Here is a 27,277-nt window from a genome sequence, read left to right as displayed (position 1 = left end):
TTGTGATCAACCTTTGTTTATTTACTGTTCTTAACTATAAATATTCATAATGACGCAATCATTCTTTTCAAACAATAACTTATTGTATACCGTATATAAAAATGGCCGATTTTATATTATTATCTAGTATCATTGAACATAAAAAGTAAAACAAGAAAAAAAAATGACTATCTATTAATATACTTGTAAGGTAGTTCAACTTTTTTCAAAAGCTGATGACGACGAATGCAGAAATCACCTATTAAAAGTTTCATTGCTCTACGATAGCATCTGTAGGTCCCACATCACGGAGTGAATTTGAGAACTGGCAAATATTATTTAGTTGGGTAGTAACTATTAAATATAGTATGTTTCTATATTTTACATAAAACATTTTGATAGGCATTTTTCTAAGCCACAAAAGAAAAGTTAATTCTAATGTTTACCAATTGAGGAGAAATAAAAAATAACGTAAGGAAATTTAGATGAGGAAAGATCAAAATATAATATGATCACAAATTAGCTACAAAAAAAAACCAAACGAAATTGGACTAATATATTTTATAGCTGAGAAACATGTCTACCAAAACGATTTTCTACCAAATAAAGAAGTATGCTGTATTTTGGAATATTTATTGACCATATAAGGAATGATTTCCATTTTTCTTTTAATTTGACTAAGATGTGGGGCATTCAAAAAGTTGAAAGCCCCAAATTTTACGTCTTCATTAAGGTGCTGATTAGGATATTATCATGAAATCCCAAATATTCCTTGTTCGTCCCTTGAGCAGGCAGGGGATCCGTTACACCTTTTAGCATAGCTTTTGAGAAGCTCATTTTGCCAATGATCAGTATAGATTCCCAATGGTAGACCAGGGGAGCGCGAATTGGTATAAAGTTCATCTCCTCCTCCAAAATCTTCACTCTCCCCTGGCTTTTGTCACTTTGTATCCCCACTCTTTGAGAGACAGAGGGGCCAATAGAAACAGTTGAATAAGAAGAAAAGAAGGGGGAACATCACGAGGAACATGTCGTCCACTTTTGATCGAAACTCCTCCTTATTTTTTGTTCGATTCGTTGCTTCTTCTTCGGACATTTTCCGGAAACGCTTTCTCTTGAGACAACTTTTCTTCTTCTTCCATAGGAGATAGGCATAGCCGCCCAAGGCTCCAAAAACAAAGAAAATACACCCAATCATCCAAGCTGCAATAGCAGTCATCCCTTCCACATTCGGCGAGTTGGTCGTGACAATATTGAAAATATTAATCAACACGAGGAATAGCGTAATGAGCATGGCCATTCGTCCAGGAACAATCTCGGGAGGAATGAGAAAACTGGCCCAGGAGACCACAACAAATAGTCCTGAAGGCAGATAATATACGTACAAATATTTCAACTTATGTCGTATGAAATTGATTTCGATCCCGGTGATTGAGTAATTTCCAAGGGCTCCATATTCTAATATTCGATCTTCTTCTCGTAGGAGATCCATACTCATTGAGTAATCAAGGATTGTATTTCGAAGAGTAGGATCAAATGTTAAGAGTGTTTCGGCGAAACGCATGCGCTTTATGTTGAAATTTGTTGAGCCCACTCGGAATTTACAGATGTGGGAGTCCAATGGATATTTGTCGAAGCGCATTGGACAGAGAAATGTGACGGCAGCTGCTTGATTATAGTAGATCTCTTTGTCTGAAAAAGAAAATATATTTAGTTATTTATAAAATGATTGACTTTGACGAACAAATTATATACATTTTTACATTATGAGGAGACAGGTACCCAAAAAAAAAAAAAAAAATGTGAATATATCTGAGGTACTTTATTCAATTATAACAAAAAGACATAGGATTTGTGAACAATTGCTCAATCGCTAAAAAATTGCTCACTTTTACTTCTTCTTTTTTTTAAACTGCTCAATTTGCCATTTTTGTATGAAAATAGCTCATATTTCTAATCTGGTATAAAATAAATATAGGAAGTGTGGGTTCTTATTAGATCACATAATAACTTTACATGATTATCTGATGAAATCATCTCCTTGATTAAGCTTTCTTTTTTGAGGTAAAATATGTATATATATTCAGAGGTGTCCACAGATTTTATCTAGGGCGGGGGGTCTATGTTTTTCCACAACGAATGCCCTCTTTTTTAGAAAAGAAATGCTAAAAAAAATTTACCCATTTTTTTCGGGGGGATAATAATGACAATGAAATCAGGGTTATGATTGATTACACGATCGGATATGTGAGAGAGCTAGATTCTGACAATAGCCAATTTAGGAAGGATGAACTTGGCAACATACTGCCAAATTCTGATTTTCCATTTATGCAACAAGTTGTACATAATAGCAGTGAGGGCGATGACGAGATACCTCCGTCTAACAAGACTCCTGAATATCTCACCAACTTCAAATACTAATGTGGACGTCTTTTAGTATGCTTAAAACTACCAATACTGATCAAAGGCAAAAATGAACGTAAGAAAATCTGTATAAAATCTTGAATTGTCGATATAATATAGCGAAATTTATAAATAAATTATATTAAATATAAAACAACACGAAATTATTATGAAAAATGTGTATTCTTTTTTAAAAACAAATAGCTCAATTTGGATATTTTGGAAGCTCATTTTTCAAAAATTAAAAATACATTTCTTTTATCATTTTGGGCAAAAAATTTGCTCAAAAATCAAAATTCTAATACTAATATTTAACCTGTGCACTAAATTGATTAAATTTTGAAAAAAGTGACGAAACACTATAAAAATCCTATTTCTGGGTGTTTGAATGTGTCATATAACGTTTTTTATGAAATATGTTTTTATAGATTAGATTACAATGATTAAAAAATATTACAATTGTTTTTTTCAAAAAGATTATTTATAACAAAAAAAAATCACTTTATTGTCTAGTGGCAATGTATATATGTATAGGTATATTATTTGTACAAGTGCAACTTTTTATGCAAGTTACACTTTCTACATCTCATTAGAATTTATTGAATACACTCATCCTTCATTTAAATTACCCACTATTCATTCAGGTATGTAGTCAGAATTTATTAGGCGTCGACAGGCAGAAAAAACTTTGCTTTAATAATATAAGTATGTACTCCTTTATTTTTATTTTTTTTAGATATGGTGCGCTGAGAGTCACACGTGCTCGTTGCTACATTGTTATTTATTAGATTAAGAAGTCACCTACTCCTAAGAAATTAAGCACAAGCTCAAAAATTAGACGTCTACAGACAATCACACTTTACTTTATTAATATATACTGACGAGTTATATAACTTTGGGCATTTAAACCTTATAATCTGCAACAGAATACTTATCAATGGGTTAATTTCATCAAAAAGGTCGTAAAATTTCATCATTGATGTATCAACATTCAATTATAGTATTATCCACATCAAAAGTACTCTAAATTTTCTATTTAAAATGCTTTTGATTCAATAATAGTGTTAGATTTTAGTAATAAAATCCAGACATATTTTTAGTGGACCGAACTTAATAGGCCCTTTAAGGAAGTTGAGCCTGAACCCGACTCAAAGAAACATTTTGTCTAGATAGGTACAAAAAAAAAATTCGATCTGGATCAGTCTATTAAAAATATTGGTAGGATCGATCTCATTCAAAGTTCTGTCTGGACATATTATCTAAATGAACTGTCGGGTATGTCAGTCGTGTTTCAAAATTGTGAACATATATTATGTTAATTAAAAAGTTTGGCATTTTCGTTAGATGTATTTTGTGAGCTATATCTCACAAGTAATACATTGCATTAAAATAAGCTTAAAGTATTTGAAAGTTAATCCTACACTTAAAAAAAGTTAATTTACAGGTTTGTGTTTGGTGAAGCCAGGTGTGTGTTAAAACGTTCCAAAATAGAAGTAAAAAAAGAGAAATTTGAGACCATCATTTGAGCTCTTATTCCATTGACAAGGAACTGAAATTTAGCCCAAAAATCATTTGAAACCATCTAAATGGATACTTGTTATATTGTCAAAATAAAGCAAAAAAACGCTCAAAACTGTTTTACTTTACCTATTATATTAATTGGTTTTGAGGACTGCAGTCAACAGTTGTCCCTATTTATTTATTTCTAAACTTATATACATATAATAATTTTTTCTTCACATACCACCTAAAATAACGTAACATGAAGTAAAATAGGTTACAAAATCATATTTGTACAACTCATAAATTAGTATGGAGGAGAAAATCGGTCCATAGATTGAACCGGAAAAAATTCTTTAACAATTTGGAAAAGATCAAATTTCTGTCTAAAGACTGAGATCTCAGTTTGGAACGAAATGTCTTTCTAAATCGGTCTACATCGAAAAAACATCTTATGACGGACCAATATTTAGCCTAAAAAATTTACATTTATACAGTGTGAGATACACAATACTGTAGCCATCCATTGGAATAATAATGGATTTATTTTTTCTTCTTCTATTATATTTAACTTCATATAAAAATACAATTTTTTAGCATTACTAAAAGAATTTTTAGTCCTTTCTAGACAGTGCTTAGACACCGCTTGACTCTAATGTACTTATATCATAGTGGTGTAAGATACTGAAAAATTAATTAACATAAAGGATGAAAATAATAAATGTATAAAACGCGAGTTAATAACCATTTCCTAGGAGATTTTTCATTTATATTTATTTTTCTAATTATAATTATCCTGCAACTCACAGTCATTTATGATTCATTGTCCATAAATCTAATGGATTATAATCCTTTAATAGGGTAATTAAATACATAAGTATGTAATTTAAAATGTCTCGTTTTAGGGTTAATGTATTTTGACGACTGCACAAATATATTTTCGACTGGGGAAGATTAAAAACTGACATTGTGGTGGGGTAAAAGGGATTTTAATTCTGTCAAAACTGGCCATTTTAGGCCTTGCTATGATGTTATGAGTCAAAAATTATAATTCTTATATTTTTCTAGAATTTTGATCATGAGTCAAATTACTTTCCACTTTGTTTTTAATAACTTAATGGTTATTAGATATACTCAATGATTGGAAGCTTCCCTATTTAATAAAAGATAATTAATACTATTTATTTTTGTTGCATCAAAATAACTTCAACTAGGGATCTGTTTTGCTATATTACTTCTCTCATTTATCAATAGGATTGTAAACTGTAAGTATTTTGGTCATTCAAAAACTAAGAAACCAAAATTTAACATGGTAACCCTGGTATTTTGAAGAAGGTTTTAAGAAAGAGAGCAGCTTAGCTTCCATGACATTTTATTCAACAGCTACAAACAGCTATGAGGAGAAGGATATGAATATAATATGCAATTTGTGAGGGAGGAATTATGTACTTCATTTTCGATTCCCAATTCTACTCTGCGTCCAAAAGGGACACTTCACTTATAACAAGAATTGTAATTTTTTTTTTTTATGAAAAAAGAAAGAAACTGAAAATTGATTTGGAACACTAACAATTTGCAAATACTTTAGAGGAGATCAGCTTATATAAGATGAAGTAAATAAATACAAATCTTACTCAGTATCAAGTGAGAACGACTCTGTTTTCAATCCTCAACTCTACTCCAAGTAAAACAAGGACTTCCTCAATAGCTAGGGATGTATAATCGTAAGCATTTTTATGGCCAGAAATTAGGCAGATTAGATAGGCACATATCCTGGATTTTGGGCGATTTAGAAAGTAGTTGATGTTTCTTTCTGACATATAAAGGCATACCATGGTTCACACTGCTCTGTGTATAATGTGTCCTCCGAGAGGCTCAAGTCCCCTGAAAGTTTTACCAACGGCCTTGTATTGTCCTCGATGGTGTCCTCCAATTGCTCCAAAAACTCCTCAGACCTTAATTTTTTACCTGACTACTTCACCAGACTTATCCCATACTTGATCTTCTTATCCACCTCACAAACAAGCGAATTTCCGCCAGGGATAATCTCACAAATGGAGTGGATTGTTATTGCGTCAAGGAGCATGCCTGATACTCGTTGTCCTTTTGCTTCCATTTGAAACTCTTATTGTTGTCGGATTTGATCAGAACAAATATCATTTTGAAAATTGAAATCTAAAACTTTAAAACCTTACTTCTACAAAACCTCGATAATTTACTTCTTTTTACGGAAAATTGGCTTTAAAAAATCTTTCAGCGACTTGCTGACACACCTTGTATATTATTATTATGGAACAAAATCAATAATTTCGTTCACTTTTCTTTGTGATATTTGATCAAAACTGATTTGCAAGAGTAAAATTATTTTACATAATTATCTTTCTAATTATATCATTATTTTTGCTGTAACTTACATCATTTGAATAGTTGATTATTTTGCATTTTGTGGATATAGTTTTATCAAAATTCACAATTTATTATGTAAAACTTTGAGATATTTTATTGTCTAAAGAAAACAGTTGCAAGAAGTAATGTTTCTTTGAAGTTTATAGTTCTGTTTATGCCTCTTTTTGTTTGTAGGTTTGTTTGTTACTCACCTTGATTACACAAAAAGTTAAGTATTGATATTGATCAAACATCGTATGAAAATTATATATGGTCACAGTAAGAGGCCATCAAATTAACACAAAAAAATTAAGATAAAAACTGAATTTATATTGTGACGGATGTTGTACACTTTACAGAGTGCCCATTCAGTTATTTTGTATAATTACACTTTCTATCAAGCCAGTGGCACCCCTACCATAGATGCCAAGGATAATTTTCCCCCTTTTGCAGAATTTTAATTATTATTACGATAATATTAATTTATTTGAGTATAAAAAACAAAATAAAAACAATACCCCTTTTTGTTTAAAATTCCTATTTATTCAAATTTAGTGGTTTTTTTTTATTGACACCACTTTAAAAAGAAGAAGTTTTTGTCCTTACTAAAAAAAAATTATTTGTCTACTTTGGCATTTAAAAAAATGACGAAAAACTTTTCAGTCAAATGGTCAAAAAAAAAAAAAACCAACTCCATCATCCATCTGATGACGTCACCATTATATCATTTGCCCACACCCCCACAGACACACTTGAAAATAAACTACGCCAGCGTTGCATCAAGTATGTTATTTAGCCGGAGCAGAACCTCGAAGAGTTTCTAGGAGGGATGTTCTCTTTCTTTGTAATGTAAGGTTTAATAGGTCGATATTTGGTCGAGTAACGGGCCAAGTAGAACTAGGCATCATTAACCCTATGGACTTTTCCAAATTTCCGGTATCGTTTGTTATTGAGTGTTTAGGTCCATTTTTGTTGGAGTTTACGCATAGAAAAATGAAATTATATTTGACGAAATCCACGAAAAACAATACAAACAATAAGGCAGGGTAGATACAGCAATAATGCATAGTTATACTTTTCCCATTGCTCCAACTAAAATCGACCTATTAAATCTATGTCTACGATAAAATTTAATAATTCAACAATATAAAAAGTCTAGTTAATGTTCATTCATATCTATTCTAATTTATTTAATTTCTAACTCCTATTCGATATTTTTTAAGCAATTGTAACCTTCATTGGCTACGGGGACAGTTGCAACATGTGACGAGTTGCATTCAAATGACATTTGCGAAACAACTATTGGTCCATAAATAGATATAAATAAAAGCAGACGTTTACAGTGTGCGTGAGAAAATCGCATCAAACCTATTTTATATCCATAAAGCTATTATTATCGGTTTTAGGTTTTTTTTAAATGTTTCGAAATTTATCAGCTTTCATAGGCTGTATTATTATTGGTTGCAATACGTCAACAAATAACGAAAATAGCGGCAATAATGCAATAATGATTTTCTACATGCCAAATATACTACAAAGGAGGTTGCAAACATTGTTAATTACTTTGTTCAGCTTGTCCAAGGACAGGAACTAAAGGACATAAAAAGTTTCACTGAAAACTTCTTGACCGGTTTGGTCTCTGAAATTGAAGAGCAAGGAAGAAGGGATAATAGAGATTGTTAAGCTCTGGTTGGCTGTCAACTACCTTGAAGGTTACTACTGTTGACAACAGCCTCAGTACCTGGCCATAAGGCTATAACAACTGAAGCTTAGTAAAAGGAAAACCTCATCAACTTCTGGCCTCCAAACATGAGGCCCCCTTATCACCGGACTGCTCCCAACAGGACTATGGAATATGGGATTCGTAAAGGGGAGGCCTGTAAAGTTCACCACCGTAATGTTGATTCCCTGAAGGCTTAGGTTGAGAAACATTGTCATCAAGGTGTGGAAGGCCTTCAGGTCCATCCTGGAGAAATATTGAAATTAAATATACCCCTTATATTAACATGTTGTTCTTGATAAAGTTGATCAAAATCTTACAATCAAAAAAGTTAAGATATGTTTCATTCTATTAGTTGTGGAATTCATGATAAGCCAATCATAGAGTATTAGTCTCCCTCCAGCATTAATCAGTATAATATTTTGTCTCCTTTGAGATTGGTTTCTCAAGACTTGATTTAACAAATGCAAAAGGAATTTTTTTTTAAATAAAGGATGCAAACAAGGTGATCCTCTCGCTTTTTGTTGTTTCTGATCGCCATTAACAATCTTTACTCCCAAATAGATTCGAACCATCTCGTGAAAGGTATGAAAGTTAATTATAAATCATTTAAGACTCTTATATATGCAAATACTTTCACAAACTTTGTAACAGGATCACAATGTGAAATCCAAATCCCATTAAAAAACGTCAAAAAAAAATCTTGAAACGACATTCCATTGAAAATCACTCTCCTTGACGTTACAGTAAACCATTTTTTTGTTGATCCCTTGTTGTATATATAGGTTTACATATATTGGCCATCTTATTATTTACTAGTGGTAGTACACGTCATTGACCGGGCAAATAAGGCGTAGGCTGACAGACAAGCTTTCCTTTAATATTACCTTGACTAAAATTTCTAAGCGTTTTTCGCTATATGTCACGATTAATACATTGAATTCAAAATAGCTTTAACTATGCTTAAAGGTCAAGCGCGCACTTTAAAAAATTCATTTATAGTTATGTATTTGATGAAGCCATCTGTGTGTTACAGCGTTCCAAAATGGAATGAAAAAAAGTTCAAATTCAATACATTTTTCAGTATCACTACGACTAAGTTAAAAAGGCGTAGCAGGCAGCCAAAATTTTGTACTGTGTACTCTTTCGAATGCTATATCAAAGCAGTGGTTCGTACGATTCTGTTCAGGCAATATAGACGTCGAAACTGTCGATAAAATAATAGAAGTTGTCGAGTTGAACCGGCATGTGAGCACTCATTCCATTGTTAAGGAACTGACAATTAGTAGAAAAACTGCTTGGAACCATTTAAATCAACTATGTTACCTTTATTGTCTAAATAAGGGTAAAAAACAGAAACAACTTTTTAATATACGAAGGTCGATAGAGAATACCGTGCATAGTCCAAGAGATAGCACTGTTGGCATGTATCAAGGATATATTTAGTTAGTAGCATTTCTTGAAAGAACACACGCCAACTTTCAGCTAGATCAGATAGATTATAGCCACTATCTTTTGGATTCCCTAGGAATAATCCTCATCTACTATCTGGAAAAGGGTCAAACAAGGACACATTATTATACGTTATTGGACCGTTTGAACCCCGATCTGCAAGAAAAACGCCCAGGATTGGCTCACAAAAAAAGTCATTTTCCATCAAGACAATATAACCGCTCACACCTCAGCAGTTGTGGTCGAAAAATTAATGGAAATAGAGATACAATTCAAGATGCCCGTAGCAATAGCAATCTCACACACTTTCACTCTTCTGTAATCCATCACCATAACATGGATTTTATTAATGATTTCTGTAATAATAACCTCAACAGGACGTCCAGAACGTTCAACGTCACTTTTGTCCATATGACCACTCTGAAAATTTTGAAACCAATTATAATCTCTTCTAATCGAAGGTGCAGAGTCCCCAAATATTTATCAAGCTTCTTTTTTAGTCATTTGAGGTGGGTTGCCTTTCAAAAAGTAGTGTTCATTGTTCAATCAATAGACAAAATTCTTTTTCGTCCATTTTTTGAAAATCACTCCACTTCCTCCATTTAAACGCATGCCAAAAGAAAGAAATAGACCATCTGCCTGAAAGTTGGTGTGTGTTCTTCAAAAGATGCAACAAACTAAACATAACCTCGCCACTCACCAATAATGGCATTTCTCGAACTTTGAACATACTATTCAAACAACCCTCGTACAAGACAACTCCTCAAGAAATCCCCAGTGTTACCCTCCATTTTTCATTAGCACACTCACACATACCTACTCAATACTATATCAATCAGTTCATATTTGTTTTCTCCTGAAGAATGAGCTAATAATAATAACAAGAGTTTGCAATTTTTGTTTATATGTGGGATGACTGACGAGTACTTTAGTTTATAGAGCGTTCAATAACAAAAACATGATACTACATACAAAACGCTTGCGAGAGTTAAATCATTTTAACATACCGGGTTTTATATTTAATTAAAATCTTAACATATACTCTAAATACATTAAAATTATGATATACATCAGGGAACAATAACTAAAACCAAAAGAAACAGTTATACCTGTATAAATGCACACTCTTACAATATTTCATTAATAAGACTATATTAATATTTCTTAAATCAAAAATACGTATATGATATACATTAGGGAGCACAATGCACCCTGTATACACGTTCGATGCTACATGAACACGCTTGCAATAGATCATTCAAACAACTACATTATTATTTCTTAGATATACATATTTTACTCTTATACATCAGGGCAAACTATAATGGAATGCACCCTGGGACTGTTTTCACATTGGCTAAGATAAAATCTACGCTTTTAATAAATTTATATTATGATACAATATCAAAAAATTACTATGTAGTGTTTGAATGCTATGAAGTATATTTAAATGTAATTTATTTGAGAAATTGTACATCAATGATATGAGAATGATAATCTACCCTAGTTAAGAGATAAATATCAGTTGGTATGATTGACTTATTTGACTAATTACCAAATCATTTAGGTCCACTTTTTGTTTATTTTCGAAGAAAGGTTGCGTGATATAATAGTTGTGAGGACGTGGAATATGTCCTCTTCTTTGGTTCTTTGGTGAAAATTTCACTTTTGATTGTATTTGGCAGTGTTTTTTTTTTTTTTTTTATTAATGTCTCTCTCTTTGTACTTTTTCATTTTCTTAGAAAAGGACCTCTAGAAAAAAAATCTGATTTTTTTTCTCTATAAAAGAAATACACATTTTTCCAAAATGACCTCTTTCAGAAAATTTATGTATTGAACAACTTTTTCAGATCACCTTTAATTAAAGAATGAATTTTGAATCTTAATTTTTTTAGATATTCTAAAATGCGATGCCTTTCACAATATTTTTTTAATGGTCAGTTATAACCCTTATTAATTATAAAAACCTACCATGCACGGAGCCCAGAGAAAATACCTTCTATGCACTTTCTGTAAACTAGCATTGGGTGGGAGCTCGATTTCTAATGGCTCATAAAATAGTGGACGGGGGTGTTAAAATCAAATTCAATTTTAGCCCAACTTTTCGAATGCAAAAGGATCTCTTAAGCACTTTGAAAAAAGAAAGAACAGATATAGTTCCTTCATTTTAAGTTATAATTTTTTGTATCAAACATTAGTGGATGCTGCTAATCGGAGGAAAGTACAGTGGGTCTGAGTATCCAAAGTATGTGTTAGGCCAATTTTTTTTTCTTCCCATGAAAAATAAGGATTATATTCTTATATATCACTTGAGAAAAGGAACTTTAATGAAACTTTTGAAATTCAGCAACATAACTATAAAATTGAAACCTCTAAATTCCTTAACAAATATAAAATGTCGTAAAAAAATTCCTTTTCAAATACCTATTGAGGCTTAAAAAAAACCTCTGTGAAGAATGAAACTTTACAAACATTACTTTATGATTAGAATACAACAGAAGATCTAATTAACATGTCACCTTAAAAATTGAAGACCTTAGTATGCACACTAAAATAAAAAATTAGAAGAAATTTACCTTTTTGTTACGTTTCACCTTTTTTATGACATTAAAACTCTACTTTATAAACTTCAAATGTTAAATAACTATCGTTTTAAGCATAAAAAAGGGTTTAATGATCAGGACATTCGCAGTTTTTTCTTATTACCTGCCTTGAGAATAGATTTAGAAAATACATATTCATGGGCGGAAAAGTAATTTTGGAGTAAAGGGGAGGGGGGTGGAGTTGCCTGATTTTATATATTTTTTATTTCTAAAGGCCTTAAAAGATACTTTTGCATCCAAAAAATGGTGCTCAAATTAAATTTGCTCAATTTTATGAATTGACAAACCTACTTAAATGCATAGAAAAATTGCATTTACAGTCTTGTTTCGACACAGTTGAGTAGTGTTATTTTTTTACTCATTCAAATTGAAAGATACGCGGAGTTTACAGGGGCTGTCCCCCTCATCCAAAAAATTTAATACCCAGAAAGTTTCTTTCTCAGATATTAGACATTCCAATAAATAAATATTCCAATAATAAAGAAGTATTTATATTTCTATGGAAATCATATATTCAGATTTTTTTAAAGTATAATTTTTATTTTTAAATAAAAAATCTCTAATAAACTATGTTCAATGAAGTACAATCAAACATTTCGAAAGATGAAGCTTCACTATTCACTAATAAAAACAAAACACCGCATTTTGAGTCGAAAAAGTACAAATTAATTACTCACATGAACGACCTTGATAGTAGTACATTCATTTGTATAATGAAATAATTATAACAAAAAAACAACTAGCAAGATATTTGATGTAGATAAAAATCCACTTAATAAAAATGTCGTCGTAGCCTCGTTATCCTACTTACATAGGTACGTATATCTTGAAGAACTGTTTTATATACCACCGTTCATACGTACTTATAAAATACCATTGAATTTAGGAAATGAAAGGCCGCATTCAAAGAAGTACAAACAGAATGGAACCAAAAATTTGCAATACTATGACTAAGTTATGAAAAATGTTAATTTTATGGAATCAAGAGAAGACAACTCAAAACTAGGAGTGTGCTGATGCGTCGGAATTGGTATCGGAATTGGTCTTTTTTGAAGCAACGGAATCGGCTCAATATTGCCAATTCCACCTATGGCTATGCGTAATTATTAGGGTTTCAGTAGGGATTATCACGGGAATTTCAAACATGGTACATTTTTATAAAAACTTATGATTCTATGTTTTTTTTGGGTGCTAATTCAGAATTTATAATTAAAAAATTGAAACTCTCTACTGGGCCTGTTTTGCAGCATTCACTTTCCAGGAAAAACTCAACTTTTGAGCTTTAGTAAAGATGGGGAAGTTTTTTTTTTTTTGTGAAAAATGTCACGGCGCTGATCCTGGTGAATGAGTGCGCACTCGGATTAAATAGCGTACTTTTATACATGGGTATATCGCTGCTTAAAACCATTTTGTGAATTGTATATATATTATATATAGCTATTTTTTTAAATTCAATATGTCTTCTTTCAGAAAAAATAACAGTCTTGATACGCCGGCAAACAGTTGGCAGCCCTAACGATGAAGATTGTTACCCTTTTGAACCATGCTGTCATTATAACAGATCGAATTGAATCCAAATTTGGATGATAGGTGTGGTATACATTCTTCTACAAGATGCCCCAAACTGCAAAGTCCAGGGGATCAGGGTAACGGCTGGAGGAGGTCCACATGGAGCCAGGTCAGAAGTTAGTCATATAATTCCTGCAAAAAATTGGTTCTTCTTGGCTGTATGAAAGGGTACGCCATCTTGCCATCACTTTTTTTCTCCAGCTAATATTCTTTCATTCTTGAGGACAGAACATGTCCAATGAATTAAGATAAGGTTTGAGTCCTGTAAGTGTGTCCATTAATAACAGAAGTAAGAAATAAGAGGTTTTTTTCGGGAGTTATCTTCTATGTTTTGAAAGGAGAATGTGTCCTATTGCTGACCTCTAATTACTCCGGGAAATGACGGGTGCAACTCTTAATATCATTTATATCCCTAGTTTATATGAAAAAATGTTGGAATACTAAATGCCCTAAGAGTCTTCTTACCTATGATCTCTTCAACACATGAATAAATAATATGTATTATGTAGTCAGTTAATATTCATTGTTAAAAATATGTAGTTTCGGATTATAATGAACATCCTTTGAATCAATCTGCCAAAATAACACAAGGCTGTTGTCTAGGAAATATGAAAAGATATATGTATCTAATGAATGATCCAATTACGAAAGTTGTATAACTTTTTGAAGCATATTTAATATGAATAATTATTATTTTTTTTATAAAGGGATTCGCTACGAAGGCCACATGAGTTTTAAAATATTATTGACTTTTAATTTCGTATTTATAGGGATCTCATATAACGACTCCAATTGATCTCTGGCATCTTTGGTGCCTATTCAACCAAGTTTAATAAGAATAAATATCACTCCTTCATTCAAAGTTAAGGAAAATTATGAAGTATTACCATGTCTTTGATTATCAAATGGGATCAACAATACAAGGCCTTAAATATTGAATGTCTGTCAAAAATATATTTCTTAAATAGCATCTGGGATAAATAGTGACGGACTTCACACATGGATGGCACCATTTTTTCTTATTGACTTCATTTTCAGTTAGTACCAACCTTCAAAATACAGCTCTCAAAGTTTAATAACAATATGTTGATTAGTTTGTGACGTTACTTTTGTTATTTAACATATTCGTGTTTCAATTATTTACGGCTTCTCAATGGGAGAAAAATTGATTCAATCTAAGCAATGGCTTGAAAAGTGGCAAGAGGACTCTCCTCCATAAAGCGAACAAAATTAATAACTTCAATAAATTAAAAAGAAACAATATTGAACGCAATTTTGTCTAGCCCAGCACTTTTCAGGCTATGTGTTGTCCATTTATTAAATGCGAATGTCTGTGCATGTGAGTGCGTTTGTCTGGCAATCATGCCCAAACTAACGAATGGACTATGCTGTAATTTTTCATGTAGCTTTTTAAGGTTTCAAAAACGGTTATAGTAACAATATTTTATTTTTTTTTGTCTTAATGGCTATTGTGGTCTTTCAATAGTATTTTTCTACAAACCAATTTTTGAATAACAAAGGACTATAAACCGTAAAATTTGAAGAATTATTTTTGGACCACGTCGGTATGTAGATTTGTAGATTTGCACACTTTTTTTGCAGGTGATAATAAAGTTTAAAGAAAAAGAAAAATCGGAGAGAATTAAGTAAAATAACTCTAAATACATTTTAATATCCTTATATGAATTGGGTATTTCTGAATATGTACTTAAAATATGTTATTATGAAATATTGGTATAGAATCTTTTTTTTTTTTTTTTTTGATAATGGACTAGCGTAAGTCTGTCAGGTGTTACCCGGGATATAAAGAAATGAACGTTAATTAGGAACTCTTCTGCTTAATATAAAACGAAAAAACAAAGAACGCAAATTTTTAAGAATTATTCTCATGTGTGTTTTATATTGACACTGTTCTTTCACACGATGAGGAAGTAGTTGCTTTATTCTGGGTGTGACGCCGGTCTAGTAGACTTGCAGCCGCTTACTTAAGCATCAAGAAAACCTCACAATATCCCAAAATAAACCCCAGCTCTCAGGTTGTAAAGGTGAAGTACTGGGGCAAAATACAGTTTAAAATCTACCACCGCAGCTTTTCTAGGAATCAAGGAACCCTTCTAATATGCTAGCCACACACCAGCCCTCGGATTATGCGGGAGAACTGCTGGGCCGGAGTTATGTTAAATTTATCCACAGCCCCTTTCATGAACACCAAGGAATTTTTCTAATATCCTAAAATATACCCACCTCTTAAGATGTATAGATAAAGCGCTAGGCCAAAATACAGTTTAAACTCTATCGCCACTGCGTTTTTAGGCACCAAAGAACCCATCTTATATGCAATAATACACCCCAGCCTATGGGTACTGGAAGTGAACTGCTGGGCCTGATTCAAGTTAAATTTCTCTACTGCCGTGTCCCTGAGCACCAAAGAACCTTCATAATATCCCAAATACACCCGGAATATTAGGCAGTACAGATGAAGCAATGGGCCCAAAATATAGTTTGAACTCTCAGTTTAAGCCTTCAGGTTGTACAGACAAAGTGTTAAAAATTCTATTACCATAACCGTTTCTGGAGCCATGAAAACCTACATGAAAAATTTCAGCAAAATCCATCTTTTGGTTAGGCCTTGATTGAAGGACATATGCACACACACACAGACATTCACATTTAATACACAATATGTCAAAAAATTGATGGTGGTTTAAAAAAAAAAATCATGAAATAGCCTAAACAAGGGATTTTTTTTTGCTGATAAACTTTATTTACTTCTCAATATGACGACCTTAAAGCTTAATACATTTTTTATGCGTTTTGGCATCCCTTCATACAGATTAATCAAAGTATCTGTAGAAATTTTTTCGCATGCTTTTGTCACTTTATTTTTTTTTAATTCATCCTCTAAAGTTGCTGGTACATTTTCATTGAGTTCCCTCTGGACCAAGGCTCACAAATTTTCAATGGGAGACAAATCAGGACTGTTGGCAGGTCATGTACCTTTGCCCCAGAAAGAATCCAAGTTGTCTGAACAACACTCTTGTGCCTTTTGTCAATGTATATTTTCTTTTGTGAGGTGTCAGACAAGATTTTCTTCTTCAAAGGAGGACCAGTTTATTCAGTACGAGACAAAGCTGACATCAAATACTTGCTGAGGTTATCTGTGACGTAGTACTCGGCCGTCCCAATTTGGTTTCGTGGAATCAGGTGAAGATCTGACATTGCCTGGTGTCTGATAAAGGGCCAAACCTGAATTTTCAGAGGCAATTTCACAGTTGGAGTGGGTTCCACATCTCCCTTATCTTTTCCCCAAACCCGATCTGTTTGGGGATTTGGGGCATGTAATAGCTCAAATGGACTTTCATTACTGAAGAGGATACATTTCCAGTCATCTGCAGTCCAGTGTTTCCACTCACGACAGAATTGAAGCTGAGCCTTCCTTTGGTTTTCTGAAAGTTTGGGGGTCAGACATGGTTTGTATGGGAAAGCATTCAAAGAGTGCCTCAGGTTGTTATGGACAGATGACTTGGATATTCGATAGCCCTTTTAAGTCAAATTTGGTGCAAGTTTTCTTGTGAATTGCCTCTTTTTGGTCAGAGATTTTGAAATCACCAGTTTGGTAACTTTGCTAATGTTTTTCTTCCTTCCTCGACCCTTCTGATTTGCAAGGGTTAGTCCATCCTTCCTTTTCTTAACCCAATTCTCAATTGTCCTGAGAGGAATGTGTAGCCTTTAAGCAACGTCTCCCTGGCTTGATCCACCCTCTATCATGCCAATAGCCTTGACCCTGGTCTCCAAAGAGTGTTCTCTCACCATTTCATATATTGAATTACGACTAACACCCTGTAGTGTTTTCTGAGCCCTTTTATACTGATATATGATGCAATCATCAAAAATTATTGCATCAGAAATATTCAATATTGCCTAATAATTGTATCAGGCAAATTTCATTTAATTCCGACCAAAAATATTTTTTTTACTAACAAAAGGATATTTTTAATACCACCATCAATTTTTGAACAAACTGTATACAGGATACAATTTAATTTTTACTATGTATATAATAAATTAACTATTATATTTCAAGCTATTGCATAAAGTTTCTTTAATATTTTACTTTTTTTTTTCAATATAAAATAAGTTTTGAGATGTTGGCATCTTCAATTATAATATGATATTTGACGGCATTCAAAAATATGTTTTCATTTGCAGTTAGGTCAAGAAGATGTAATCCACTCCTAAAATTTTACAAAAAATATGTTGCTGAATTTCATTTAGTCGTAGATTTTGAATGTTTCATACACAAAAACAGCAGTAAAAACGCGAGGCTTAGCTTTGAAAACCCAATTTCGAAAACTATATTTATACTAAATATAACCAGATCTTATGTTTTGTGATGGGCAACTCTTTTTCATGTAGAATTTAGATAAAATCTAGACTTTGTACTGATTCCTCATTTTTTGTTGTTTTTTTTCTAAAGGAAAGGAGAAAAAGTAAAAAAAAAATAAAAAAAATTATTATAATAAGGTTTAAAAAAAGGACCTCTAGAATTTTTAAATTAAATAAAAATGTACGCCATAATTATTGAGCAATTGACTTTCTTAAGCAAAGGGGATATAAAAAGCCTAAATCTTGTCAAGCTTAAAATTCAAAACTAATATCAGGGGCGTTCGCAGGGGGTGGATAGGAGGGGCTGTAGAAATTTTCGCTCTTTACTAGAAAATTTAATTTTCTGTGAATAGCTGTGGATTTTTATTTTTTTTTTTTGTAAACAACTGTGAATTTTTGATTTTCTTATCCTACAAAATTCAATATTTTAAATTTTTTTACTGAAAAAAATCATTTTTTGTACATAGCTGTAGATTTTTGAAATTTTCTATTATTGAATTTTTTTTTCCCCAAAATTTTTAGTTCTCTTTCTTTATTTAGAATAAAAAGGCAAACCAAGATCCCCAAAATATAATCCTGCAGACTCCCTAGAGATATTGCAATATTCTTTTTATTTTTTTTTAACGGCTGTGGATTTTTGAATTTCTTAAAAAAAGTTAAATTTTGTATGACCACCTTTGGATTTTTGAAAATGTTTTTTCCTAAAACTTAAGTTTTTGTAAATACCTGTGGATATAGGAAACTTTTTTCAAAAATATAATACTTAAAGTTGCTTTTTTTTCAAAAAAAAGGTAATTTTTCAATCTTTTTTCAAAAAATCTAGATCTTAAAAAATATAATCTTGTGGACGCCCCTGGATATATTGTAATAAAAAAGAAGGTTAGGCCTCCACTTTTTGTCAGAGGAAGTTGCTCCAATTAGGGATGATTAGAGATTTTTAAAGAAAAGGAGACAAGATAGTTATAACACAAAATAGTTCTAACAGTCCCTATTTCTCAAACTTCAAAAACACAACACTCATAGAATTTACAACACAACTGTACAATAATGTGTGATGTTAAAAGTTTTGAGAGTTTTTTCGCTTTATTTATATAATAAAGTTAACATAGTTAGGATTATCCAATTTACATGGCTCCAAATAGTTTTCTGGCTGATCTTCAGTTCCTGAGCAACGGAATAAGTGCCACATACGGGTCCAACTCGACGATTTCTTTATTTTATCGTCATTTTTGACGTCCATATTACCAGAACAGAATTGTTGAGTCCACTACTTTACTGTCCATAAACAAGACATATTTTTTAGTTCGTTTGCTCCGCCTTTTCACCTTGGTTGTAGTGATACTGAAGCATGTATCTAATTTGCTCTTTTTTTACTTCCATTTTGGAACGCTATAGCACACAACCACAAAACTTCAAACGCATTTTTTTTTAAGTGTACACTTGACCTTTAAGCTTTTTTGATGCAATCTATTAATTTTAAGATACAGTTCACTAAAGACATCTAGCAAAAATTATTATAACTTTTTTCTGAACTTAATATAATACAGATTGTTGTGGGGAAAAAATATATAAATTTTTGACAACTTTTCTTCCAAATATTGGATAATAATTGTTTTTCAAGTGTATGTAAATAAAATATTTCTAAGGATCATTTTTTTAATTTTTTATAAGAATACAGTGGTTTTTTTATTGTTTTTTCTGTAACTGATATCATTTGAATTATTGGTTTTTCTGCTATCAGTGGATATATTAGTATGAAAATTCCCAACTCACTCATTGAGGAAAAGTTGGCAACAAAAGAGAGGAATGGTAAAGAAATGTAATGAAAAGATTGGTCACTGCGTTTTTCTTTCCATGAGAAGTTGCTTTACTGTATAATTTGAGCTTGTTTCAAAATTATCTCTTAACTTGCCACAAAAACCCTTTTGCTTTTAATAAATAACCTGCATCATTAGTTATTTAATCATAAGTATGAGTAGATCAGGAGTGCCTCAAACTACAGTTTATTGTCCCAATATGCCCCTCAAAGTGTTCAATATGACCCACGACAATTAAGAGGTAATAAAATGAACATTAAGCAGCCAAAATAAAATAATTTTGGGCCCTTGGCACATACTGAAGTTATCAAATCCAATTTTATTAGTTTAAAAAAAATTCTTTGGATAGTGCCGTTATTTGAACACAGCTCAACTTTTAATTGCTCAAACTTGAGTAATTTGAATCCAACACTAATTACACTATCCAAGATCCCAAGATTAATAAACAGAACGCATAAGAAATATTCTTGGAAATATTGTTGATTAGTTGATTAATGGTTAATAATTTAGAAATTCGTTTTAAATTAGTGCTAATTGGTGGAATACGTCCGGGCAAAGTTATAAGAGCTGTGTGCAACATAAAATGAACAAATTTTCAATAGACTTTTATCAAACTTAATCAAATGGCTTGAAGAATATAAAAAGACTTAATTCCGGCATTGAATACTTCCTGATAATGATAAGCATTGATATTTTAATTAAATCATATTAGTATGCAATAAAAACGGTTAGATTTGTAGATTTTTTTTTGATCGATTAGGGACAAGAAAAGTAGAACGTTTAGCCCAAGATATCTTACTCTTTCCATTGTAATAGTAAATATTTGTCTAGAGTATAAAAACAAGATTATGTAATAATTTTTTTTTACAGATATTAAAAAAGAATCGAGGGATTTTTGGTTTATTAAGCCATATAAGATATACGAATTGTGTTCAAAAAGTATGTATTTGTTTAGGACAGAATATTCATTTATTCATCAATGTTTATGATGCCTCCTACAAAGTATACAATACAATTGTGCCAACGCTTTTTCCAATCCCCGAAGTACTTCTCATTAGCATTTTTCGTCATAGTCTTCAGATCTGTCAGCTATGCAGTCTTTATCTCCTTAATCTTTGCAAATCTACGTTCTTTTATACGTCTCTTCAGTTTTGGGAACAATAAAAAGTCAGATGGGGCCAAATCCGGTGAATATGCTGAGTCATGATTGTAGTATTGTTTTTGTCCAAAAAATAAGACGATTATTTTGGTCAAAATTAAGCTGTTTCGGAACAAACTTTGGTGATGCTCATCTCATGACCAAAACATTCGAAAATGTTTTATGGCAAGAGCCAACAGATATGTCAATATCCTCTGCAACTTTTTTAATAGTGATTTGACTGCTTTGTAAAGCAATTATCTTCACTGCTTCAACGTGAATAACGTGATAAGGCGTCCAGAGCGAAGCGCGTCATTGGCATATTTTGGGCCATCTTGAAAGAGTTTGTACTGCTTGAAAACATTTTTTTTTTTACTCACCACAGTTTCACCGTATGTCACGGTCAATATTTCAAGTGTTTTGGACCAATTAATTTCATTCTTAAAACAAAATTTGATACAAATTCTTCGATCCATGTTTTTCAATAGTAAAAATCGTCAAATATGCAATATACTTCTAACTGTTATGCCTCTCACTAATAAACTAAACATAACTATATAGCTGAAACAGTAACTATATGTTTGTGGTGAGTGTACTAATATATAAAGGTAAAAATATCGAGTATACCAAAATTATTTTGCCCGCGAAATTTGAAAAGTAATACTTTTTGAACACACCTCGTACAGTGTACCCAATTTCTTTTTTCTTTCTCTGGAAAATCGTTCGATCGCAATCTGCGCATAAGCTGGTTTATAAATTAGCTCTTAATCTGCTACAAAAACCTTTGTGCTTTAATTAAATAACGTAATATGTTATTAGTTATTTGTCAATTGATATTCGGGTGAATTATTTGACGGTTTTGTTTTCTCAAGCTCAAATATATACGGAATGTATTTAGAGGTACGTCAATATTATCATATTGAGATTTATTACATGATATGAAATATTTATACTCCCTCCTTCTCTCTCTCTGTTTCTCCCCCTAGTATATTAGGGTGTTCCTGAAACTCAATGTTGCTGTTTTTTAACTTGTCCCGACCCTCCATTTTGTTCCCTTCATAATAAAACTTCCCTGACTTTAGTAATGTTTAATGGTGACCCTCAGTTTTAATCTTTTGCTCTTTATTTTGACAAATTACTCAGGGAAATTATTCGACATTCTAATTTACTATGTATATTAATAAAGAAAAGTTTGTCTGCATGAATCTCTGAATACGTGAAAAAGAGTCACTGGGTTCACTGTATATAATGCTCCATGATTGATATCCAAGGGTGTGCGTTAGCAGTCTTGAGTTTAAAGTGATTCACGTTCTTGAACCGCTAGAACCGGAACCAACACAGTCCAACTGAGACTGCAATATATTACTTATTGGTCTCGGTTCTTGTGCTTTTGTTCCTATATAGAATATATAAAGAAAAGAAAATAAATATTCTAAAAAATAAATTAATTTTATTCAAAAACTCAATTTTCTGAGTTTTTTTTTATTATGCAAATCTAGCCTTTTCCAATCATTTTTACGTGGCCAGCAGGGTTATGATGTTTTATTGTAGGTCGAAATAGCAAAGGGTGTCTTATGGATCTGAAAAATTGATTTTATGCAACAGACAGTGTAAATACAAGATGAAATGGGTGGGTATAGATCTAGGTCTGCTACTAAGCTTATCGGTGCCCTATAATATGATAACTATAATATTTCTTAAGCCAAGGTTTCCCAAACTTATCTATGCCAAGCCCCCCCCCCCTACACTAATACCTTTTCAGCTGAGGCCTCCTTTAAACTAGTTTTCAGGGCCCTAGCTGAAACTTGGGGTACAAGGCACTCTGCGTATAAGGTAGCTGTGGCCCTGTTTGTATCGAATATTATTTCCTGGGTCCGAATTTTCTAGTTTTTAGTGCATGTTACTAAACTTATTCTGAATGGTAAAGGACCGAGACCATTGAAATGAAAGAACCGAGTCCGTGACCGTGATAAATATCAATCATATTAATAACTTCGAGGACAGTTTTTCAGTGGTTTAATATTGTATTGGGCTCTTTAAAACATGCTCTTCCGTTTATCATTGAATTAAAAACTCAATATGCATTTTTCTTTGTTTCATAAAAAAAACTTCAAGCTTGCTTTTATGTTATCGCCATACATCTGTTTATTTTGTATATATAGATGGGTTTTTTTGTAAGAGAACGAAGAGAAGACTGGAATGAGACATATGGTACACCTGAATTAAGAACATTGTTAATATCAACCTCCTTTTTAATGATTTTGAAGAGAGAAAATAAATTAATGCTATAAAGGGGAGAACCTTCTACATTTAAAATAGCATCACTCCAAGGAATATACAATAATTATATTTCAATTCATTTATATTTGTCATGAAATTTCAAATAAATTTACAGAAAAGGTAGGCGAGAGCATTCTTCTTTTAGAGGGAGATATTAACACACACACGACTTATTAAATAATGAACAAATGCGAAAAAAGAGCACATGCATCAACCGTTCTTCCTTTTCTAATTGGTAAACTTAGCTTAATTCTTTACGCAGATCCCTTCTTTACTTATGTATATAATAATTAATCTGCATTTTCATTATAAGTTAATATTTTATTTAAATATATATGCTGGTATGTGAAAATGAATTTTGTATGTTTGTATTAGTGAGAACTCTAAAGACTAAAGTACTCCTGAGTCCTCCCGCCCTATAAAATTTCCCATTTAAAACTCTTACAATTAGTCTTTCATTCTTGAGGAGAGGAGACATATGAATTTATAAAGGTATTGAGTAGTGACGTGTTAGGGTGCTCATGAAGCACGGAAAATAACACTGATTATGCCTTAGGGCCTATGCATTGTTAAGCTAAATGTGTCTTTTAGTGGACACAATTCCGGATACTCCACCTAGTCATACGAGAAAGGTAAAATATCAACAGTGTTTTTTAAGCATAAATAAGTTTTATGGTCATACCTGTACTGGTTTAGTAGTTTTTGTAGATTCAATATACAATCCTTTTGTAACATCAATTAGAGTATTTATTATCTAATGTATTACACAGTACTTTATCTATAAAACGAACTGTTATTGGGTAAACTTATTTACTCTTTCTGATAACTTAGATAAGCTAACATGTAGTCTACGTTTTCATTAGTTAAACGAGGAAAAGTCAGAAAATCCTTGACCTACACAAATACATGTGATCTGGACAGAAGCTGTGGCTGAGATATTAAACTTTTAAAATTTGAATGCCTATATTTTCCCCAATATTGGAACTAGGATTGTTTCCAATTATAATTACCAAATTTAGGAAAATGCATTTATAAGATCCCCAAAAAGTAATAAAACTCATTTTATTTTATATTTAGCCACTTAGTTTTTTTTTAGTTTTTTTTGAGCTGGTTCAATGATATGTTGATAAATTTACTATTTAGGTCAAAAGTTTACGAGCCAACTCTGAATATCACTCAAAAGGGTACGTAAGCTATATATGCTGTCCCTTTAACACACTCTCTTAAGCAAACGCAGGCACTTAGGCGGAGGATTTATTTTTGTTCCATAACTTGTTCAAATGTGTACCATTTGAAAAATAAATAGAATCAATCGACAAATAAACTGTACCAATATTTAGAAAAGGAACAGAGTCGAGCCAGGAGCGACAATATAACAATTACTCGAAATCTGGGAGTCTGTGAGATGTAGCCCTGGATTTACGTGGTTGCCAACTTAACTGTGGCAGCAGGACTCGGACCTATGCCACACCTAAAATAAATAGCTCCAAAATACTATTGACGACTTCATCTCACCGTCTTTCAAAGTCACCAGATCTGAATCTGATGGATTTTTGGTGTAGGGAAGGATCGAACGACAAACTGACCGAAACATCTGAAACACCAAAAGCGAACTTTTCAGTCGGATCAATAAGGAATTCCAGGAGACTGTAATTAAGGCTGGAGGGGATTTTAGTGAATTAGTTGAAATATGGAAAAATTAAAGGAAGTAAAAAGAAAATACAAAGGAGGAATTGATAATAGCTAACGAACTGTGTGTTTTAACTCATCCCTCCCAAAAACAAAATAACAAAATCAATCAAAAATGGCATCGCACAGAGACAAAAGAATCGAGATTATTCCTTTACTTCATGCGGAACACATACCAACAGAGATTCGAAACTTGACTTAGGTAGGCAGACAGACTATTTACAACGTTAAAAGGCCATGTTTGAAGGTATGGCATTGAGAGGAAGCATGTACCCAGATTGCTACCAAGAACCGAGCATCAGTGATGAGCATGGGGTTTGTTGTATCTAATAGACTGGCAATGCCACTCATATGGTTCAAAACACAGTATAGACGTATCACACCTGACTACGTCTACATGTTGTGGACTAAGTTGATTCGCTGGATCAGGTCAGCCATGTTTGACTTCAAAAAGATGGTGCACCGGCACACACAACAAAAGTTACAGAGTCCCTTTTGGAGACCAACGTTCCGTTATGACCAAAAACAATGTGGCCACTATACTGGCCAAATGTCAACCTACTCGACTTTTCTTTCTGGTTGCATGCAAAAGCCAGAGCCTGCCTGACAATAACAATGAAACTCAAGGCTTCCATTGATAAGCTTTGGGGTTCAATGAGACCTAATTACATTATCACCACCTGTCAGAGCTTTCAGCTGCAAAAAAAAGGCCATTATCAAAACTGATGAAGGCTACGTTGAAACTTAGAAATGAAAACGCATGTACCAACGTTTGTACAAAGTTTAATTAATCTGGATCTTCTACTATCCGAGATTAAACTTGATAAATTCATAGATTCAAAATGTGTAGTTTTCAATTACACACCCGGTAGGTATATAGATAGATCTTTAATTAAATGGATATGTAATAGTCATTAATCTTAACATCTTTGTTATTTGGAGTATTCAATATGTGTTCATTCACAGGTATAAGCAAACAATATGTATATGAAGGAATAAATACAATGATTGGAATGAAAAGACGTAGTCACAAAAATGAAAAATACCATATATAAGGATGGTTTGGAGGTCCCCCCCCCCCTTCCTTATTACCATATACCATTATAACTAGAGTATTCTTATATTAATTTCTTTGATTAATATATATACAATGTACATACTATGCAGCGAAATGATAGATTTTAGTGTCTGTTTTGGACAGGAGACTATTTTGAGCATCTAATGGGGTCATAATAAAAAAGAAGTACTAACAGTATTAACAAAGAAGTCCTGCGCTTTTGATCAATCTACTTTGAATGAACATAAAACTGTCATTTGGCAAATGGGAATTGGACAATATCCGCAAGGGATCCAATACTTTTTACCTTTACTGTACGACAACCAATTAGGGATCAATGTTATTTCAAAGATTCGTTTTACATTCCTTGTCCGTCAACTCAATAAATAAATATAAAAAGCAAAATACAGACGAATAATCAAACAAATATACATACATACCTTCAGATATCCACACCCCAGCCAACTTTTTCAATACATTAAGCGTATTAAATGACCTTAGATCATAGATAAAAATATTTGGCACCCATAAATGATGAAGGAATTCTAGATCGATGGGAGTCATTTCACCAGATACATGTGGACGTGAGTGATTGGTAATCAACCTTGGCTCCTCCCATCTCACCGAAAAATACATACTCAGGGTTACAGAGAACTCTTTATCATTCACATTCAGAACGTCCATCACATCCACTTCCACGTGGATCGTGGTTGTTTTGAGTGGTTTAGGAGACTCCAATTTTTCATAGTTACGTGGAAGGCAGAAGCCAGATACACATTTGAGTTCTTCTTGATGGGAAAACCCAGCAGAGAGGAGGATTAAGGCAAAGAGATGAAGCAAATTCATTTTGCCATTACTCTCTTGGAATAGGAAGCCGTGGGTGGTTTGCGAGAGCTGGAGTTTTTGAAGTAAGTTCTAGTAGTAAAAAGAAAATTTGATGCATTTTTTAAAAGATGGATCCAATTTGTGAATTCTTTTTTGAGGAAAAGGGCAAAAAGTAAGGAGATGAAAAGATTTCACACTTCAAAAATGAGTGTTTATATTGAGAAAAAGTTTGGGGTTTCTTTATTTGTATTTCCCCTTCAAGGAAAAGGAAGTTTATTCCCCAAAGTGAATATAAATTCACATATTATTAAATATTGATTTTTCTTGAGGCAATAAGAGATTTACGAACATTGAGAAAATAAAATTAATATATGCTTACATCTATGTTTGAATTCAAGATGATTTCCAAAAAAAAAAATAGGTTTTAGCTATCACACTACAATCAACGAACTAATGGAGGGAAACACTCCCCTA

At 32.4% G+C, this 27,277-nt stretch overlaps 1 protein-coding gene across 1 annotated transcript; it reads right to left on the bottom strand.

Annotated features, from left to right (window-relative positions):
* On the bottom strand, positions 1-27,277 carry LOC121125739 (glutamate-gated chloride channel subunit beta). The gene is made up of 3 exons (XM_040720939.2): positions 27,183-27,277; positions 26,419-26,893; positions 1-1,671 (listed from the first exon to the last, which is right to left on the bottom strand). Exons 2-3 carry the CDS (start codon positions 26,822-26,824, stop codon positions 920-922), a joined length of 1,158 nt encoding a protein of 385 aa, XP_040576873.1. The 5' UTR covers positions 26,825-26,893; positions 27,183-27,277; the 3' UTR covers positions 1-919.

This window comes from Lepeophtheirus salmonis, chromosome 10, assembly GCF_016086655.4.
Source record: "Lepeophtheirus salmonis chromosome 10, UVic_Lsal_1.4, whole genome shotgun sequence".
In the NCBI taxonomy this organism is placed as follows: Eukaryota; Metazoa; Arthropoda; class Copepoda; order Siphonostomatoida; family Caligidae; genus Lepeophtheirus; species Lepeophtheirus salmonis.
Note: the sequence above shows the minus strand (reverse complement) of the source record. Positions and strands in the feature narration are given on the sequence as shown.